Source organism: Panthera pardus, unplaced genomic scaffold (assembly GCF_024362965.1).
Source record: "Panthera pardus isolate Hobbes unplaced genomic scaffold, ASM2436296v1 HiC_scaffold_16, whole genome shotgun sequence".
In the NCBI taxonomy this organism is placed as follows: domain Eukaryota; kingdom Metazoa; phylum Chordata; class Mammalia; order Carnivora; family Felidae; genus Panthera; species Panthera pardus.
The window spans coordinates 70,665,369-70,686,762 of record NW_026526721.1 but is presented as its reverse complement, the minus strand read 5'-3'; the positions used below and the strand labels follow the sequence as shown (position 1 = coordinate 70,686,762).

Here is a 21,394-nt window from a genome sequence, read left to right as displayed (position 1 = left end):
TAGAAATTTGTTGGAGTAGCAGCTAGCTAGTCCTTTTATTAACCATTGTCTTGACATTCCACTGAAAATATCAACAAGAAACTTGGAGTTGGTCAAACTCAGTCCCTTTTACAGTTTTTAATTGTATTTGGGTTCCCTAAGAAACCTGCCAAAAAACAATTAGTGTGCCAAAAAATGGGTGGTGGTGGGGTCAGAAAAAACCATTGAAGGAGATGATGCAGGAAAGGATTGGGCACTTGTAGCATATGGCAGTTCTAAGAAAGTTGTGCTTATTAGTCCAGTGGTGGCCATCCTCAAGCCAAAGTTGCTGTTGAGAAGGAAGATCCCAGATTTCACAGAAATGGCCTTGTGTTTGTACTGCCAGTATCATTTGGCCTTATATGGGAAGTATGGCTTCAAGGCAAGAGGTGGATGGGTCAGATGCAGTCTGGGTCCAATGTTAATCATGTTTTCCTCACAGTCTAAGCAGTGCATTTCATGGTCACAATTTGGTTATTAGAATCCTAAGGAAATTGACATTGGAAACTCAGGTCAATGGCAGGAAGTACCTATCTCAGACCTCCAGTGAGATTTAGTTGTTGAAAAACAGCAACATAATCTAAAACTACTGACTTTGTTGTGTCATGTACTTGTTACTCTTGGGATGGTTGGGTAGAGGAAGAAATGCTTGGGGAGGTATTTTGGGAAAAATTGGCATGATTTTTTGTGAAGGCAGGAGGCATTTGAGGAAACCTTCAACTGGGTTATGTAGTGGAACTGAAAACTATGGGCAATAATTGGAAAAGTGTGTAGAAACCTAAGAAATGCCAGATTATGCAAGGTCTTGTGTACTGTACTAAGGATTTAGGAGAATTTAAAGATGAGTTGAGTTTTAATGGGTAAGGTGTACTAGCTTTGGTTGCTGGGTGGGTAATAGTGCATTTGTAAAGTTGGGGAACCAGATTGGTTTTGTGAAGGGAAATGATGAGTTTGAGGAAGCTATAGGATACTCTGCTATGAAATATGTCCAGGAAGGCAGATGGATACTTGGGTCTGGATTAGGCATCCAGAAGAGAGGAAACCTCCTGATGGCTATCACCTAAGTTAAGTGAATATGGTATTCTGGTGGGATAGGTGATAGAGTAATGGAAGTGGATAAACAAGTGGTGGGCAATTGAGCAAAGAAGAAAGAAGGCTGAGAGTCCTTAGGATGACCTGAATAAATGTAATGACAAAACAGTCTTGCATGCAAATTCATCCTTTTTAATAATACAGCACTTGTAAATGAGGGTGCTTTATGTTTTTCTGTTCCCATATTGAGGTTTGGTAGGTGCAGAGTTCTCAAGTCAAAAGTTCCCATTGGAGAAATTACATGTTTCAGAGAAACGAGCTTGAATGGCTAGCATTTTGTTGACTGGATCATTGAAACAGCCTCCCCTCAACGTAACACTACTGTTAAAACTAGGAACTTGGAAGTTTTTTGTGATCTTGTAGTGGAAAGAGCACATGTCCTGAACGTAATGAATTTGGTTTGGAATCCCAGTTCCACTAGTTTTGGCATGATAGATGTTCGGTAAAGAGCCATTACTGGTAGAATGCCCCACCCATGAATGAGTAAATGATCTTTACCAATGAATTGTACATCCTTATGGCTTTTCTTTCCTACCCCTACAGTTCCTAGCATAGTAATTTACAATATTCAGTTCCTGTTAAATGACTGTCCCAGTTCAGTGCTGCCAGTTACTAGTTTTAATTGTTTAATGGGCCACAGGAAAATCTCCCAATTTTCAATTTTTTTATAGTTACTTATAGCCCAGTTTAAAGGTAGTTTCCTTAATGGCATGGATTCACATGGTCTCTTGGTTAAATGCAGTTGCAATTTTTGTTTTGTTTTTAAGTAGGCTGCACACCCAATGTGGGGCTTGAACCTATGACCCTGAGATCAGGTAGATTCATGCTCTACCCATTGAGCCAGCCAGGTGCCCCTAATTCTTGGTTTTCATAGAAGTTAAGGGATGAGGTTGAATAGTAAAGAACTCATTGATTTTACAAGAAATGACTTAAGAAATGGGCGTAAAATCGGTGCCTGAGGATAAAATAAAAATGAAAATTATATTCCATCCATTTTTTTATATAGAGGGTAACCATTAAAGATTCTGTTACCTGGCACCTAGTGGATGCCTGCCTTCTCGGTGAATAACAAAGAGAAAGGGCCTCATACCAACACTCCCTTACTATCAGCACCCACTGGTCTTCCACAGCCCATCTCACGTGGGGCTCTAAACGGCACTTAATTGGCCGGCTTCGCGCGTTGAGACTCGACGGGCGTGATGCAGTTCCTCATCCGCGGTGAACTGGCTGGGTGATGCTAGCCAATCAAAAAGCGTCTTTCCGCCGACTATACCATTTGCCCCAGGGTGCGGGACTGGCGCTGGGGCCGAGACGTCACGTACTCCATGGTAACGACGCTCGGCCCAAAGATGGCGGCCGAGTGGGATGGAGGAGCAGGTTCTCCTGGTTCAGGCTCATGCCCTAGCCAGTGGCGCCGGAGCAGTTCTTTACGGGTCCGAAGCGTTCTGCTCTTGTTGGGCGGCCTCTGGGCAAGCGCCACATCTATTCCTGTCTCCTTGGACAGTTCCCCTCCCTGCCGGCACCACGTCCCCTCTGAGACTGAGGTAGGGCGACGGAGGGGCGGGAGCGGGCGCTGTGAGGGGAAAGTAACACGGGAGGCGAAGATGTAGCGGGTAGTTGTTGGAACAAGATGTATTGGAGGAGAAAGCGAAATAAATTGTGCCAGAGACTGAACTGTTAGAGGGCTGGACCTACTATTGTTGCCAGGTGGACCTTGGGCCCTGAGGCCTTGACTTAGCCCCTCCAAAAGATGTCGCTGGAGGCTCTTGGTCGGCCAGGAGAAAAAAGTCTAGGACTGACACAACATAGTAGATGAGCAGTACAAACAGGAAAGTTTATTAAAGTGAAACTACACTCTCGAGATGGGAGAGTGGGTGCGCTCAAGGAATAGCTGAGCCCGCTGGTTTTGTATTTCTATCTTTTATTGACAGTTTGTAACAAAGGGATGAAATATTCATTATTTGAAGTGAAGGTTTCTTGTAATCAGGGAGGTCTCCTTCAGGAATGTGGGTTCTGCCCTTTTTCTTGCCTTATTTGCCTAAGGAACTCTGGCGGGGATTTCCGAGACGCAATTCCTTCAAAACCGCAATGCTAATGATATAACAACTGTATAATGAGCTTAGGTCACTCAAACTGTCAAAATGGCGGTCTTTTTGGTTTTGTTTTAGAGTACTGCCAGGACAGGCCTCTTACTTCCTCATAGTTGGGCATAACTTCGTCTTTGCTGGCCTCCAGGCATCCTGTTAGAGCCTAATTGCCTACTCTAACACTATTAACTCCCTTCCTGCACCAAGTGGCTGAGTTGGGCGCCAGGAACGTGATCGCTTTCCTGTGTGGAGAGTTGTATATAGGTAGTTCTAGAGCAATGGTTTTCAGCTTGAGCATGCATCAGAATCACCTGAAGGATTTGTTAAAACACAGATTGCTGCCCCACCCCCACTTTCTGACTCATTAGGTCTGGGATGGTACCCAGAATTTGCAGTTCAAGTTCCCAGATGGTTGATGATGATACTTGTCCAAAGACCACACTTTGGGAACTACTGGTCTAAAGGTTTGGGAAGAAGTTGATAGAGTTAAAGGCATTTGGGGACATTTGGGGAGTTCTCTGAAGACAAAATTCAGGTTTATTTTCAAATTCCTTCACCACATTGCTTTCTTTATCCTGTTCTCCTACCCTGGAAGGGCCTGCCTCCTTCACACTCCATTTTTCTCCCTCTCTACATTCTTTTAGTCCTAGTTTAACTTCCGTAACTTGAAGGCAGTCAGCTGAAACCACTCAGCGGAATTCACTTTCCATTTCATAGTACATCGTATCTGTACTCTCTTCTGGCGCTTAACCAAGTACTGCATTGTGGGGAAGGTTTATTTCTCAGGCATTTCTTTGTAATCTTGTCTCTGTAGTTAAATTGTAAGGTTCCTTTGGAAAAGGTTTGTGTCCTTGATTTCTCCGTAGTACTGAGACCACAGTAATCAGCATTCTTTGAGGAAAGGAGACACAGTACTTGGGTCCGAGTGGCATGTTGTGATTGATTTTATAATTTGTCTTAATACTTTATCAAGAAAGATTGACCTAGAAATTTTCAGTTCAGCCCAGAAATCTAAGACTATTCATTTTTGTGGTAATTACCAAAAAGTTTTGTGCATATTGTTCATAACCATATGCGCCAAAATATTAAGTTTGGGGCTTGTAGCTGTAGTCCAGCTTTTATCATGACACTGCATTTTGGCTGAATTTTGCTTATTTTTTAGTATTCTTAGCAACTTTATAAATACAGTATTGTTGACTATAATCACTATATTAGATCTCCAGGAGTTATATATTTAACTGGTTGCCAGTTTGTACCCTTAAAAAAATATCCCCAATTCCCCCACTTCTGATGAATTCTTGAAAAAAAAAAAAAAATCCTACAATGTCCTGTGCTTCTTTCTTTGAATTTAGATTACAATAAGAGAAAGCCATTCAAAGAACTGCAGAATCTCTCCACTAGAGGGAACCTAGATAGTTTCTTCTAGTGGTTGTTGCTAATGTACAAAACTACAGTTTATATTTGAACATTTCCGTGGATAGGGAGGTTATCTGCAGAGGGAGTCCCTTGCCTTTTGGAGATCACCTTTTGGAGATCACCAGTATTAAAGTTCTTTTTATAGAGCTGAAAACTCTTCCTGAAACTTCCACCCACTATTCCTACTTATGCCTCTTCACTAAACAAACTCAATAGTGATAGTGCTTCAGATATTAAAAATAAGCTGTTAAGTTCTTTTTGAGACTTCTCATCCTTAATACATTTTCCTAGTTCTTAGAGAGTATTTAATAGCAAGTCCTCCTGCCCATTGTCTTAGCTTTAACTTAGACATAAAGTATATTCATTGTACTCATTCTAGTGACTATGCCTCTGTTAAATGCTGTGGGAAATTATGTAACATTTTTTGATGGTGGTGGGAAGTACAAAACATTTTGGGGAAAGAAAGGGGGGGGTGGGCACCTGGCTGGCTCAGTCAGTAGAGCGTGTGAGTGTTGCTCTCTGGGTTGTGAGTTCAAGCCCCATGTTGGGTGTAGAGCCTATTAAAAAAAATTTTTTTGGGGGGGGGCGCCTGGGTGGTGCAATCGGTTAAGCGTCCGACTTCAGCCAGGTCACGATCTCGCGGTCTGTGAGTTCGAGCCCCGCGTCAGGCTCTGGGCTGACGGCTCAGAGCCTGGAGCCTGTTTCTGATTCTGTGTCTCCCTCTCTCTCTGCCCCTCCCCCGTTCATGCTCTGTCTCTCTCTGTCCCAAAAATAAATAAAAACGTTGAAAAAAAATTTTTTTTGACACATTTAACTTTTCTTTTTCTTTTTTTTTTTTTATTAAAAAAAAAATTTTTTTTAACGTTTATTTATTTTTGAGACAGAGACAGAGCATGAACAGGGGAGGGTCAGAGAGAGGGAGACACAGAATCTGAAACAGGCTCCAGGCTCTGAGCTGTCAGCACAGAGCCCGACGTGGGGCTCGAACTCACGGACCGCGAGATCATGACCTGAGCTGAAGTCGGCCGCTTAACCAACTGAGCCACCCAGGCGCCCCTTTTTAATTTTTGTTTTAATGTTTACTTTTGAGAGAGAGAGAGAGAGACAGAGCATGAGCAGGGGAGGGGCAGAGAGAGAAGGAGACACAGAATCCAAAGCAGGCTCCAGGCTCTGAGCTGTCAGCACATAGCCTGACTCTGGGTTCAAACCCATAGACGATGAGATCATGACCTGAGCTAAAGTCAGATGCTTAACCTACTGAGCCACCCAGGCACCCCACATTTAACTTGTTTTCAACTAAAACCTCTAAGTTTTTAAATTATTATTATTATGTAAATTAAAACAAAAAAATGGAATAGTGTAATGAACTCCCATTGACCCATCACCCAGCTTTAACACTTACCATCATTCTCTCATTCTTATTTCCTATACTTCCACCCATTCCTCATCCTCTCGCTTGTTATTGTTACTTTTAAAGGTTGTTGGAGTGCCTGGGTGGCTCAGTCAGTTGAGCTTCTGATTTTGGCTCAAGTCATGATCTTGGGGTTCATGGGTTCGAGCCCCATGTTGGGCTCTTTGCTGACAGGTCAGAGCCTGCAGCCTGCTTCAGATTCTGTGTCTCCCTTTCCTTCTGCGCTTCCTCTACTCACTCTCTCTCTCTCTCTCTCTCTCTCTCTCAAAACTAAATAAAAAATTTTTTAAGTTTGTTATTGTTTTATTTTTTATTTTAGAGCGGGAGTGTGAGTGGGGAAGAGGGGCAGAGGGAGAGGGAGACAGAGAATCCTAAGCAACTTCCACACTCAGCGCAGAGACCCACATAGGGCTCGTTCCCACGACCCCGGGATCATGACATGTTGGACACTCAACTAACTGAGCCACCCAGCTGCCCCTGTTTTTTTGTTTGTTCATTTTTAAGTAATCTCTATGCCCAATGTGGGGCTCAAACTCACAACCCCAAATCAAGAGTCCCATGCTCTACCTACTGTGCCAGCCAGGTGCCCCAAAAAGAGTTCTGATAAAATTTACATATATTGGAAATGCAATAAATGCAATCATGTACATCCACATAAAACTTACAACCCCACAATATAGAACATTTCCATGTCTCCAGAAAGTTCCCTCCCATCTGGTGCCAGTCAGTCTCTCCCATCCATCCCAGGCAACTATTTTTTTTTCATTATTTTTTCACATTAGATTAGTTTTGCCCCTTCTGGAACTTAATATACTCAAATGGAGTTATATACAATGTATTTCCGATAGCAAATTGTATATAATAGCATTTGCATTTTTGTGATTGATCCTGCTTGGTCATGATATATTATCCTTTTTATATACCTCTGAATTCAGTTTGCTAATAGATTGTTAAAGATTTTTGCATCTATGTTTATGAGTAATGTTGGTTTATGATTTCTTTTTTTTAGTGAAGTTTTTTTTTTGTTTTTGATATCAGAACTATACTGGCCTCACATGAGTTGGGAAATGTTCCATCTTCTTGTATTTTCTAAAAGACTTTGTATAGAGGCACTCGCTGGCTGAGTCAGTGGAGCATGCAACTCTTGGTCTCAGGACTGTGAGTTTGAGCCCCACATTGGACATGGAGCCTATTTAAAATAGTAATAATAATAATAATAATAATAATAAATAAAAGAGTTTATATAAAATTGAAATAATTTCTTGCTTAAATGTTCAGTATAATTCATTATGGAGATCACCTGGGTGGGCCTGCCATTTTCTTTGTAGAGAGTCTTTACGATGTTTTTATTGAGATATAATTCATATACCATAAAATTCACCCACTTAAATGACCAATTCAATGATTTTTAATACATTTACAGAATTGTGCAGCTATCAGCAAAATCCAGTTTTAGAATTTTTCAATCACCTTAAAAGCCATTATCCCCATTTGTAGTTAATCCTTGGGGTGTCTGGCTGCCTCAGTTGGTAGAGCATGCAACTCCTGATCGTCAATTTGAGTCCCATGTTGGATGCAGAGGTAACTAAAAAAATTAAACCTTAAAAAAAAAAAAGAGCCCTTACTTAAAAAAAAAAAAAAATTTTTTTTGTAGATGTGCTTCAGCAGGTTGAGAACATTATCTTCTATGCTTAGTTTTTATCATGGATGTTAAATTTTATTAAATGTCTTTTTTGTATCAATATAATCATGTAGCTTTTCTTCTTTACTGTATTGATATTGTGAATTACATTGATTTTTTTTGATGATAAAAAAAATTGCACTCCTGAGATTAAAACCCCAGTTGGTTATGATGTATTTCCCTTTTTACATTTTGCTGGATTTGCCTTGTTAATATTTGTTGATGATTTTGCATATATATTCACGAAGGATATTGTTCTGTAGTTTTTGTGGTTTTTTTCTGCAATAACTTTGTTGGGTTTGCTATTAGGGTAATGCTGGTCTCATAGAATGAGTTGGGAAATATTCCTCCCCCTTCTATTTTAAGGAAGAGTTTGCATATAATCAGTATTTTTTCTTCCTTAAATGTATAGAATTCATTAATGAAGCCATCTCAGCCTGGAATTTTCTTTTTCTTTCTTTCTTTCTTTCTTTCTTTCTTTCTTTCTTTCTTTCTTTCTTTCTTTCTTTCTTTCTTTCTTTCAGGTTTATTTATTTATTTTGAGAGAGAGAGAGTGGGGGAGGGCAGAGAGGAAGAGAGAGAATCCCAAGCAGGTTCTTCTGGACTGTCAGCGCAGAGCCCGACATGGGGTTCGGTCTCATGAACCATGAGATCATGACCTGAGCCAAAATCAAGTCAGACACCTAACTGAGCCGCCCAGGCACCCCTGGAATTTTCTTTATTGGAGAGTTGGAAATTATGAACTTATTTTCTGTAATAGATGATGGTTTATTCAGGTTATTTCTCCTTGATTGTGTTTTGATTAAGTTACATCTTTCAAGGAATTTCATTCCATTGAAATTGTCAAATTTATGGATGTAAGGTTTTTAAAAATATTTTCTTTTGATATTTTAAATGTCTGTAAAAAATTTGGGTATGAATTCCAGTGTGTGGGGGTTTTTCCACGCACTACGAAGCAAGACTGGCCCCCCAAACCACCATTTCAGACACCAATCGTAAGTCCAGGTTGTCACCTGAGCTTCTGACCAAATGACTATAGTTTGGAGCTTCCAACAACCCTCTCCTTGGGGTTGATTAATTTGCTAGAGCAGCTCACAAAACTCAGAGAAAAAATTTACTACTAGATTACTAGTTTATTATAAAAAGTGTAACTCAAGAACAACTAGATGGAAGAGATGCTTAGGGTAAGGTATGGAGAAAGGGCGAGTAGTTTCTACACTATCAGAGCATTCCACTCTCCAGGAATCTCTACATGGTGTAAAAATTAATAAAAGTAAACCTCATTTAGAGGGAGCCATCATGTCCTACCACTCATTGTCAATTGCAGACCCAACAGGAAGTGGTGGACCTTGCATATGGATATTTCTTCACTATCGCAGCGAGAGGAAAAATGTTTTCTTCTTTCCCTGGCAATAGCCCAGCCAATGAGAGACTGTCACAACTCAACCAATGTATACTTCAAAATCCCAGTTTATTCCAGTGGACATTTTGCTTATAACAGCCCCCCAGTTTCCTTTTTTTCTCTATAAAAGAGTATTCCTCTCCTTTGTTCTTCAGACTTGCCTATGGTTTTGTTGTAGCTTGCTTGTCCCTGATTGCAATTCTCTGCTATTCCCAAATAAACCAGTTTTTGCTGGTAAAATAACCAGCAGTTTTATTTTTAAGGTTAACAATGTTCACCAACAGGAAACTCTACAAACCCCATCCTTTTGGGTATTATAGAGGCTTGATTACAGAGACATTGGTAGATTAAATGGTCAGCCATTGTGGGGGGTGGGGCTGGGTGTCTCAATTGGTAAGCACTCTACTCTTGATTTCAGCTCAGGTAAGATAGAGCCTCACGTTGGGCTTTGTACTGACAATGGGGAGGCTGCTTGTGATTCTTTCTCTCCCCCTCTCCCTACCCCTCTCCCACTCACACTCTTGTGCTCGCTTGCTCTCTCTCAACAAATAAATATTTTTAAAAATTAATAAATCATTAACCATTAGTGATTCAACTCAATCTGTAGCTCGAGGAGGAGATGGAGACCTCTAATCCCATGGTTGGCCCTACTGGCAACTGGTCCCTATCCTTAGGTGCTTTCCCAAAGCAATTTCATTAACATAACAAGACAGCTTTATCACTCTCATCATTTAGGAAATTCCAAGTTTAGGAGTTCTGTGCCAGAAGTGGGACAAAAACCAAATACATCTTATTGTAAGTCACAGTAACACAGTCTGTAAAGTCTGTAGCAATGTCTCCTGTTTCATTCTTGATATAGGTAATTGGTGTTCTCTTTCTTTTGATCGGTTTAGAGGTTTATCACTTGTAATAGTCTTCTCAGAAGACTTCTCAAAGACAGCTCTTGGTTTTATTGATTTCTCTTTTTCTGTTTTCCATTTAATTGATTTCTGCTCTTTATTCTGCTCTCTTTGAGAGTAATTTGTTCTTTTTCTAGTTTTTTAGGAAGCTTAGACCATTAATTTGAGGGTTTTTTTCCCTAATGTAAGTATTTAAAGGTACAAATTTTCCTCTAAACACTGCTTTAGCTGTATCCCACAAATATTAATTTGCTATAATTTTCTTTTCGTTCATCTAAAAATATTTTCTAGGGGCACTTGACTGGCCTAGCCCATAGAACATGCGACTCTTGATCTTGTGGTTGTTGAGTTCAAGCCCCCCTGATCAGTGTAGAGATTACTTAAAAGTAAAGTCTTTATAAAAATATTTCCTAACTCTTTTGTGACTTCCTCTTCAACTCAAGGGTTTAGTTTGTTGTTTTATCTTCAAACATTAGGGGGTTTCCCAGTTTTCTTTCTGTAATTGCATTCTAGTTTAATTTTGTTATGGGTAGAGAACATACTTTGTATGATTCGGGTTTTTAAATATATTTTTAAGAGGTGTTTGTTTATTTTTGGGAGCTCAAGTGAGAGCAGGGGAGGGGCAGAGAGAGGGAGACAGAGGATCCGAAGCAGGCTCCAGCAGAGAGCCCCATGTGGGTCTCGAACTCATAAACTGTGAGATCATGACCTGAGCCAAGTCGGATGCTTAACCAACTGAGCCACCCAGATGCCTCAGGTTTTTTATATTTCTTAAGGTTTGTTTTATAGCCCAAAATGTGATCTGTTTAGGTGAATGTTGCATATACACTTGAGAAGAATGCACATTCCACTATTGTGGGGACAAGTGTTCCATAAATGTCAGTTCAGTCAAGTTAGTTTTTGTGCTATGCAGATCTCCTATATCCTTACTGATTTTATCTTCTGGTCTGTATTGATTACTGAGATAAGAGTGTTTAAGTCTCCAGCTATAATTGTGGATTTGTCGGTCTTTCATCTTTCAGTTTTTGCTTCATGTAGTATGAAGCTGTGATGTTAGGTGTTTACACTTTTCATTTTATTTTATTTTTTAAAGTTTATGCTGAGAGAGACAGGGAGAGTACAAGTGGGGCAGGGGCAGAGAGAGAGAGGGAGAGAGAGAGAATCCCAAGAAGGCTCTGCACTGCCAACACAGAGCCCAGTGTGGGCCTCAAACCCATGAAGACATGAGATCATGACCAGAGCCAAAACCAAGAGTCAGACGCTTAACCAACTGAGCCATCCAATGCTCCAGGTGTTTACACATTTTAGATTGTTATATTTTCTTGTTGAATTGACCCATTTAGCACTAAGTATTATCCTTTTCTTCATCCCTGCTAATATTCCTTGTTTTGAAATATACTTTGTCTGATACTAATATAGCCACTCTGGCTTTGTTTTTATTAATGTTTACATAATATGCCTTTTTCCCATTCTTATACTTTCAACTCTTTTATGTTTTTATAGTTAATATGGGTTTCTTACAAATAGCAAATAGTTGGATCTTGCTCTGTTACTTAGTCTGACAATCTCTGCTTTTTAATAGGAATGTTCAGTCTATTTACATTTAATGTGATTATTGACATGGTTGGATTTGGGTCTGCAGTTTAGCTGTTTGTTTTCTTTTTGTTTCACTTTTTTGTTTCCTCTGTTTTGCCATTAGTTTTCTATTTTGATCTGTTGACTTTTTAGCTATATCTCTTTGTTTTTCTTTTTCTTTTTTAATGTTTATTTATTTTGAGAGAGAGAGACAGAGTGCATGTGAGTGGGAGAGGAGAGAGAAAGAGAGTGCATGCAAGAGTGAGAGAATCCCAAGCAGGCTCCATGCTATCAGTGCAGAGCTGAGACAGGGCTCAATCCCATGAACCCATGAGATCATAACCTGAGACAAATTCAGGAGTCAGATGCTCAACCAACTGAGCCACCCAGGTGCTCCACTTTGCTTTACTTTTTAAATTGAGGTGTAATTAACCTACAATAAAATGTGATATATTTTTGAGTATTTGTGCTAAATGATTACAATAGGTATCTTGTATTTATGATAATATTCATGTTAAATATAGGAACTTTTTAACACTATAGTTTCCTTTACACCCTGGTCATTTTGCTATTTTTTTTTTTTTTAAGATTTTTATTTTTAAGTAATCCCTATACCCACCATGGGGCTTGAACTCACAACCCTGTGATCAAGAATCACATCCTCCTTGGGGTGCCTGGGTGGCTCAGTCGGTTGAGCATCCAACTTCAGCTCAGGTCATGATCTCACAGTTTGTGAGTTCGGGCCCCTCGTCAGGCTCTGTGCTGACAGCTCAGAGCCTGGAGCCTGCTTTGGATTCTGGGTCTCCCTCTCTCTCTGCCCCTCCCCAACTCATGTGCGCGTTTGCTTGCACTCTCTCTTTCTCTGTCAAAAATAAACATTAAAAAAAATTTTTTTTAAAGAACCACATGCTCCCTGAAATCATTATTACACTGTATGTTAACTAACTTGGATGTAAATTAAAAAATAAATTAAAACAAAAAAAGAATCGCATGCTCTACTGAGTCAGCCAAGTGGCCCCTTTTAATTTAAATATAGATAGTTGACACAATGTTATATTAGTTTCAGGTGTGATTCAACAAGCTTATACCTTATACTGAGCTCACCACAAGCATGGCTACCATCTGTCCCCATACAGCGTTACTAGAATACCACTGACTATATTTCCTATGTTGTACCTTTTATTCCTGTGACTTATAGATTCTATAACTGGAAACCTGTATCTTCTACTCTCCTTCACCCATTTTACCAATCCCTTCACCCACTTTCCCCGTGGCAACCGTCAGTTTGTTTTCTGTATTTCTATGTCTGATTCTGCTCATGGTTTATTCATTTGTTTTCTGTGTTAGATTCCACTATTTTGCTATTGTTGTAATATATATTACCTCTGCATATATTATAAATATCACAATTACAATATTATAATTTTAGCTTTAAGGAGTTAATGTCTTGAAAGAAATGAAAAGAAATGTGTGTACAATTGTGTTGAGAGTCTCTAAGACCACCTCAAGGTTTAGTGATTTGCCAGAGGACTCACAGGACTCAGTATATAGTTGTACTCACAGCTAAGTTTTATTACAGTGAAAGGATACAAAACATAATCAGCAAAAAGGCTCATGAAGCAAAGACTGGAGGAAACCAGGCACAAGCTTATAAGAGTTCTCTCCTAGAGGAGTCATATAGGACATGCTTAATTCCTTTAGCTGTAACTTGTAACAAGCACAAAATGTGAAGCTCATCTGACCCTGGGTGTCCAGGGTTTTTATATGAGATTGGTTATGTAGGCACAATTTTAGTCACTAAAATTCCAGATTCTGAGGAATAAACCAGCTGTTCAGCATAAACTATATTATTTCTATTAATACTTCAGGCATAATGAGCCTACCTTATCACTTAGGGAAATTTTATATCATTGTAGGTAACTGATTACCATTAAGGTTCCCAGACAAGCAAAAGAGAATGTTTGTGCCCCCTCCAAAATTTATATGTTGAAATCCTAACTCCCAAAGTGATGATTCAGAGGTGGGATCTTTGGTAGGTGATTAGGTCATGGGAGCAGAGCCATAAGGAATGGAATTAATACTCTTATGAAAGAGACCCCAGAGAGCTCCTTTGCCACTTGTGCCAAAGGACACAGAAAGAATATGGCCTTATGAAACAAGAAGGGGGCCCTCACCAGATACCCAATCTTTATACACTTTGATCTTGGACTTACTAGTCTCCAAAACTGAGAAATGTATTTCTGATGTTTATAATACCACCCAGTTTATGGTATTCTATTATAGCAGCCTGAACTAATACAAGATCCAGGGTACCATCTAGTGTCATTTCCATGACCATGAAGAACTTCCTTTAGATGCAGGAAATGAATGTAGTGCTGATGGTAAATTCTCTTAATTTTTATTAATCTGAAATATATTTATATCCTCTTCATTTTAGAAGGGTAGTCTCATTAGATATTGACTTTCTTTAGCACTTAACTCTTTATTCCATTGTCTCTGGTCTCCTTTTTTTTTTTTTTTTTAATTAAATACTACTTTTTAGAGCAGATTTAGTTTTGCAGAACTGATGAGAAGGTACAGAGATTTCCCAAATACCCTGTTCCCCCTCACATGCATTGTCTCCCCCATTATCAACATCCCTAACCAGAGTGGTACTTTTGTTATAATTGATGAACCTGTATTGGCACATTATAATCACTCAGAATTCATAGTTCACATTATGATTCACTCTTGATGGGTTACATTCCATGGGTTTGGATAAATGTATAATGAAATGTACTCATTGTTATAGTATCATACAGGGTATTTATACTGCACTAAAAATCCTCTGTGCTTTATCTATTCATATCTTTTCCCACCCTTACCTCCTGGCAAATGCTGATCTTTTTACTGTGTCCATAGTTTTCCCTTTTCCAGAATGTCATATAGTTGGAATCATACAGTATGTCACTTTTTCAGATTGGCTTCTTTCACTTAGTATTATGTACTCAAGGTTTTTCTATGTCTTTTCATAGCTTAATATTTCATCTTTTTAGCTCTAAATAATATTCCATCATTTGGATGTACCACAGTTTATCTGTTAGCATACTGGGGGACATTTTGGCTACTTCTAAGTTGTAGCAGTTATGAATAAAGCTGCTATAAAAATCTGTGTACAGGGCACCTGAGTGGCTCAGCTGAGCGTCTGACTTCGGCTCATATCATGATCTTGTGGTTTGTGAGCTCAAGCCCCACATCAGGCTTGCTGCTGTCAGCCTGTCAGCACAGAGCCTGCTTCAGATCCTCTGTTCCCCTCTCTCTGCCCCTTTCCCACTTGTGCTCTCCCAAAAATAAATATTTTAAAAAATCTGTGTACGGGTTTTCTGTGTACAGACATTTTGTACATAGTTTTTAACTCATTTGAGTAAATACCAAAGAGCTCAGTTGTTCAGTTGTAATGGTAAGAGTGTGTTTCATTTTATAAGAAACTGCCAAACTGTCTTCCAAATTGGCTGTACCATTTTGCATTCCCACCAACAATGAATGAGAGAGTTCCTGTTGCTCCACATCCTTGTCAGCATTTGAGGTTGTTCTGTGGTCATTCTAGTAGATGTGTAGTAGTATTTCATTATTGTTTTAATTTGCATTCCCCTGATGACATAATATGGAGCATCTTTTCATATGAATGTTTGCCATCTGCATATCTTTTCTGAAGTGTCCAGATCTTTTGTGTATTTTTCTTAAGTAATCTCTATGCCCAATGTGGGGCTCAAACTCATGACCCTGAGGGCAAGAGTCACGTGCTCTGCTCTACTGACTGAGCCGGCCAGACACCCCTCTTTTGCCCATTTTTTAATCGAGCTGTTCGTGTTCTTAATGTTGAGTTCTTTGTATATTTTGTGTAATAGTCGTTTATCAAATGTGTCTTTTGCAAATATTTTCTGTGGCTTGTCTTCTTCTCTTTATGTTATCTTTCATAGAGCGTAAGTTTTTAGTTTTAATAAAGTTGAATACATCAATTATTTCTTTCTTGGATCATTCCTTTAGTGATGTATCTAAAAAGCCATTGCCAAACTATGTTTCGTCTATGTTTTCTCTTATGGTATCTTCTAAGAGTTTTATAGTTTTGCATTTTATTTTTTAATAAATATTTTATTTTATTATTATTATTATTTTAATTGTTGTTAATGTTTATTTTTGAGAGGGAGAGAGAGCACAAGCAGGAGAGGGACAAAGAGAGAGGGAGACACAGAATCTGAAGCAGGCTCCAGGCTCCAGCTGACAGCACAGAGAGCCTGATGTGGGGCTCGAACCCATGAACCATGAGATCATGACCTGAGCCGAAGTTGGACGCTCAACAAACTGAGCCACCCAGGTGCCCCTTAAAGATTTTATTTTTAAGTAATTTCTGTACCCAACATGGGACTTGAACTTAAAACCCTGAGATCAAGAGTCATATGCTCCACCAAGTGAGCAAGCCAGGCACCCCTATAGTTTTGCATTTTACATTTAGGTGTCTAATTCATCTTGAATTAATTTTTGTGAAGAATATGAAATTTTTTTTTAGTTTCAAAAAAATTTTTATTTTTGAGAAAGAGCAAGCGCATGCATGTGCAGGGGAGGAGCAGAGACAGAGGGAGAGTGAGAATCCCAAGCATACCCTGTGCTGTCAGCATGTAGCCTGATGCGGGACTAGATCTCACCAAACAGGAGATCATGACCCTAACCAAAATCAAGAGTTGGACACTTAACAACTGAGCCATCCAGGTCCCACAGATTCTTATTCTTTTTTTTTTTTTTTTTTAATGTGGATGTCTAGTTGTTTAGTACCATTTGTTGAAAAGACTGACTTGCTCCATTATATTACCTTTGCTCCTTTGTCAAATATCAATTGACTCTATTTATGTGGGCCTATTTGTGGGCTCTCTTTTCTGTTCCATCGATTCATTGGTCTATTTTTTTCCTTTAAAAAAAAAATTTTTTTTAATGTTTATTTTTGAGAGAGACAGACAGACAGACAGACAGAGTGTGAGTAGGGGAGGGGCAGAGAGAGAGGGAAACACAGAATATGAAACAGGCTCCAGGCTCTGAGCTGTCAGCACTGAACTCACAAACTGTGAGATCATGACCTGAGCCGAAGTCAGACACTTAACCAACTGAGTCACCCAGGCACCCTATTTTTTTTTCCTTTTAAAAAAATTTTAATTAAAAGACAGTTGATGTATAATACTAGTTTTCGGTGTACAACATAGTGACTTGACAATTACATACATTACAAAATGCTCACCAAAATAAATGTAGTTACCCTCTGTCACTATACAATGTTATTACAGTATTATTGACTATATTCCCTGTGCTGTGCTTTTCATCCCTGTGACTTGTATATTTTATGACTGGAACTTTGTATCTCTTTATCCCCTTCACCTATTTTGCCCATCTCCCTCTCCTCTGGCAACTACCAGTTCTCTGTATTTATGAGTATGTTTTTTTTTGTTTTTTTTTAAATTCCACATATAAGTAAAATCATGTTGTCTTTCTCTGTCTGACCTATTTCACTTAGCATAATACCCTCTAGGTCTCTCCATGTTGTCATGAATGGCAAGATTTAATTCTTTTTTTATGACTGAGTAATATTCCATTGTGTAATACCACATCTTATTTATCTGTTCATCTGTTGGTGGACACTTGGGCTGCTTCCATATCTTGGGTATTTTTTTTTTTTTACTTGAATACAATGCTGATTTTATCCCAACTAAATAAAGCAATGCACAACTCACCTGGGCAGTAAGTTTAATTCAGGGGGCAAAGGCAAGAAACAAGGATTTTTTGTGTTTGCTTTAATTATCTGTCACTGCACATAGCTATCTTCCACACCTCCTCTCAGAAAATGCGGGCTAATAAATCCCATACAAAGGAACATAGGAAAGAGAAAAAGGGGAGATGGAATTCATTTAGCATACTGTTGAAGATGGTTTCTCCAAGTTCTCTTCTATAAACTGCTCCATCAACATAGCCCACTCTGGATTATTTTAGTATCATGACCATCTTCCCTGATTTTCATGCACAGACTACATTCTTTGGGATGAGTGGGCATGTTGCTTCCATATATAAGGCTAAAGTCTCTGGGACATCCTGGTAGTTTATACTGGTTGCAGTTTGGTGTTCTGAATTCTGAAGGTTGGCCAGACTCAGAATTCAGAAGAGTCCAGAGAGACTGCTAAGTCCCTGGCCAGGAACAATAACACCAAGCACAGTGCCAAGAACACTATGCTCCCTCTGTGGCCCGCCAACCGATCTTGGCCTGCTCCTGTGCCACTGCACCATATCTTGGCTGTATTAATGCTACAGTAAATATTTGTCTTCTCTATTGTCAGTACCACATGTCTGATTACTGTAGCTTTATAGTAAATCTTCAAGTCAGATTATATTAGTCTTCCAACTTTGTTCTTTTCCTTCAACATTGTGTTATTTTGGGTCTTATGCTTCTCCTTATAAACTTTAGAATCAGATTGTTGATTTCCACAATATAACTTGCTCAGATTCTGATTTGGATTGCATTGAATCTATATAGATCAAATTGGGAAGAACTGACATCCTGACATTATTGATTCTTCCTATCCATGAACATGAAATATCTCTTTGTTTATTCTTTTATTTTTCTGGGTATTACACTTGAAATTTAGTTCATTAATTTTAAGTGAGAATCTCAATTGGCTAATCTATACAATACCTTTTTAAAAATTTTTCACATATGTTCTTTTTTCAGGTCATAAATAAGGTTCATCTTAAGGCAAATCATGTTGTAAAAAGAGATGTTGATGAACATTTAAGAATCAAGACTGTCTATGATAAAAGTATTGATGAGTAAGTACGCCATTATTTTGTCTTTTTAAAACTAAGAATCAAACTTTTAAAGATATTTTCATCCAGAAGATCCATAGATGGAGCTATGTGCTAATGCACCTTCAAGATGGAATTAAGCTAAAAATGCTTTTTAGTCTGAAAAGATAAAGGCCATGGGATATGATTAAAATCTGTATGTTATGAATAATTTAAACAGAACAGATGTGGATCTACTTGGATGTGGTCAGTACACACCTAGAAGACTCCTCTTCCTCAAAAAATTAAAAACTGAACTATGCTATGACCCAGCAATTGCACTAGGTATTTATCCAAGGGATACAGGTGTGCTGTTTCAAAGGGGCACATGCACCCCAATGTTTATAGCAGCACTATCAACAATAGCCAAAGTATGGGAAGAGCCCAAGTGTCCATCAACAGATGAACAGATAAAGAAGATGTGGTATATATATACAATGGAGTATAACTCAGCAATCAAGCAGAATGAAATCTTGCCATTTACAACTACATGGTTGGAACTAGAGGGTATTATGCTAAGCGAAATTAGTCAGAGAAAGACAAGTATCATGTGACTTCACTCCTATGAGGACTTTAAGATGCAAAACAGATGAACATAAGGGAAGGGAAGCAAAAATAATATAAAAACAGGGGACTCTTAAATATAGAGAGCAAACAGGGTTGCTGGAGGGGTTGTGGGAGGAGGGATGGGCTAAATGGGTAAGGGACATTAAGGAGTCTAGTCCTGAAATCATTGTTGCACTATATGCTAACTAACTTGGATGTAAATTAAAAAATTAATAAAGTAAAAAAAAAAAAATAAATAAATAAAAGAAGGCAACTCCTCATGAGTACTTGGAGGAAAAATAAAAGGAAGAACTGATACATGCCATAAGAACATTTACAAAATTATTAGCCAGAGGAATGATGGTGTAATTTTTCATTTAGCATAAGAGAGGTCCAGAAAACACATAAGTTATGAATCTGTAATAGTGTATGAAGAGCTATGAGGAGTATTTGATGTCTTTCCTTATCCTTTATTTCCCAAATGAATGAGATAACATGATCATGCCTAGTGTTTTGCTTTGGTACAGAGTTAATTCAAATGCTTATTGAGGTAAATTGAGATTTTGGGGGACTGATACTAGATCCTTCTACAAAGCATTCCTTGGGGCCCCTGCCAGGTATATTCTAAACAAATGAGACAGTGCTGTGCTCCAGCATGGCAATTCTTAATGTTTCATGTCTTCATTTTCAGGTTGCTCCCTGAGAAAAGATACCTTGTAAAGGTATGTAATAAATACTCATGACTTGAATTTGATACTTAAAATGGGTGCATTTTATTGTATATAAATTGTACTTAAAAAAATAAATTTATACATTTCTGTTTTGTGAATGAATAAAAAGTGTTGGTAATGAATGTATTTATCATTTCTTCAAAGGCATCTTTATGATGCACTCATCAAAACTTTTTTCATTTTTTTAATGTTTTATTTATTTTTGAGAGAAAAAGACAAAGCATGAGCAGGGGATGGGGAGAGAGAGAGGGAGACATAGAAACTGAAGCAGACTCCAGGCTCTGAGCTGTCAGCACAGAGCCCAGCGTGGGGCTTGAACTCACAAGCTGTGAGCTCATGACCTGAGCAGAAGTCAGATGCTTAACCAACTAAGCCACCCAGGCACCCCTCATCAAAGTTTTGTCCTTATTTGATGCTGAACTAGTCTTCTTATTTTATAATTTGATAATAAATCAGTCTTCTTGTTTTCTTACTTGTTCTCTTATGTTTTGGGAGGAGAACATGCTGAACCTAGGTTGAAAAAAAATTTTTTTGAAATACATTGAGAACACCATTTTCTTGGTGGAAATACTCATTCTCCTGAAGATGGGTTTATCTGATTATATGATATGCTAAAGTTGTCTTTAGAGGTGCTAACCTCCACAGTTTCTTAACTGTTACAGAGTCACACATACACATTAGGCCGATTCATTATGGGCCACAGAAATTGGTGAGATTGAAATGGATCTTCTAAACATAAGATTTCCTAACATAAATTCCTTACTGTTAGAATCACCTAATCAGTCTCAGATTTGAAGTAATTTAGATTAATAATTGAGATTTATATTTTCTAATTCTACTTAAGTAGAGATAGGGAAGGAATTTTTCACTTAGTGTTCTCTCCCCAAACTCAACTAGAAAATAAGGAAATTCCTTTGCTCCTAGACTCATTCTCTCCCCTGCCCCTTACTACGCAACCTTTGACTAAATCAGTATTCCAGAATTGTAAGGTTTTTCTCTTTTTTCCCCTCAGTTGTTAATATCCTATCCTATACTTGTTTTAAATATAATTTGTCCTTTAACTATAACTCTGACTTTTTTTCCCAACTTTTATTTAGAACAAACTTTTTCCGCAAGCTATTTCTTATTTGGAGAAGACTTTTCAGGTTCGTAGACCTGCGGGCACTATCTTACTTAGCAGGTATGTCACATTAAGTACACGTCATTTTCTTCAGTTGCTTAGTACTCTGACCTCCCCATTCTACCAGTATGGCAAATTATGAAACTCATACTAGAATATTTTATTATGTTTGTCCTTAGAGACCAAACTGCAAGGTATTTAAAAGGAATAATAAAGCACCTGTTAGGTAATCATTCTTTCCCTGATTTTTTTTTTATTTTGAGAGAGAGAGAGAGAATGAGCAAGGGAAGGCCAGAGAGATAGGGAGAGGGAGAATCCCAAGCAGACTCCGTGCTGTCAGTGTGGAGCCAGATGAAGGGCTCAGACCCACAAACCATGAGATCATGACCTAAGCTGAAATCCAGGGTCAGACACATAACCAACTGAGCCACCTAGGGGCCCCAAGATTTTTTTTTATTTTTAAGAAATCTTGCAACATAGGGCTTGAACTCAAAACCTTGAGATCGAGTTGCATGCTCCACCGGCTAAGCCAGCCAGGCACCCCTCTTTTCTTGATTT

At 38.6% G+C, this 21,394-nt stretch overlaps 1 protein-coding gene across 6 annotated transcripts in view; it reads left to right on the top strand.

The window, feature by feature from the left end:
- Positions 1–2,358: 2,358 nt before the first annotated feature.
- The window catches only part of LMLN (leishmanolysin like peptidase), a 137,677-nt gene continuing 118,641 nt past the window's right edge, over positions 2,359–21,394 (top strand). For 3 of the 6 annotated variants that reach the window (XR_008422472.1, XR_008422471.1, XR_008422473.1), the window contains exons 1-4: positions 2,433–2,654; positions 18,327–18,424; positions 19,677–19,707; positions 20,814–20,896. Coding sequence is in view for 3 of the 6 variants with exons in the window: in XM_053903472.1 (XP_053759447.1) it covers positions 2,436–2,654; positions 18,327–18,424; positions 19,677–19,707; positions 20,814–20,896 (431 nt within the window). In the remaining 3 variants the exon portion in view is untranslated. Of the gene's footprint in view, positions 2,655–18,326; positions 18,425–19,676; positions 19,708–20,813; positions 20,897–21,394 lie in introns of all 6 variants that reach the window. The other 3 variants (XM_053903472.1, XM_053903470.1, XM_053903471.1) reach the window with 3 other exon arrangements.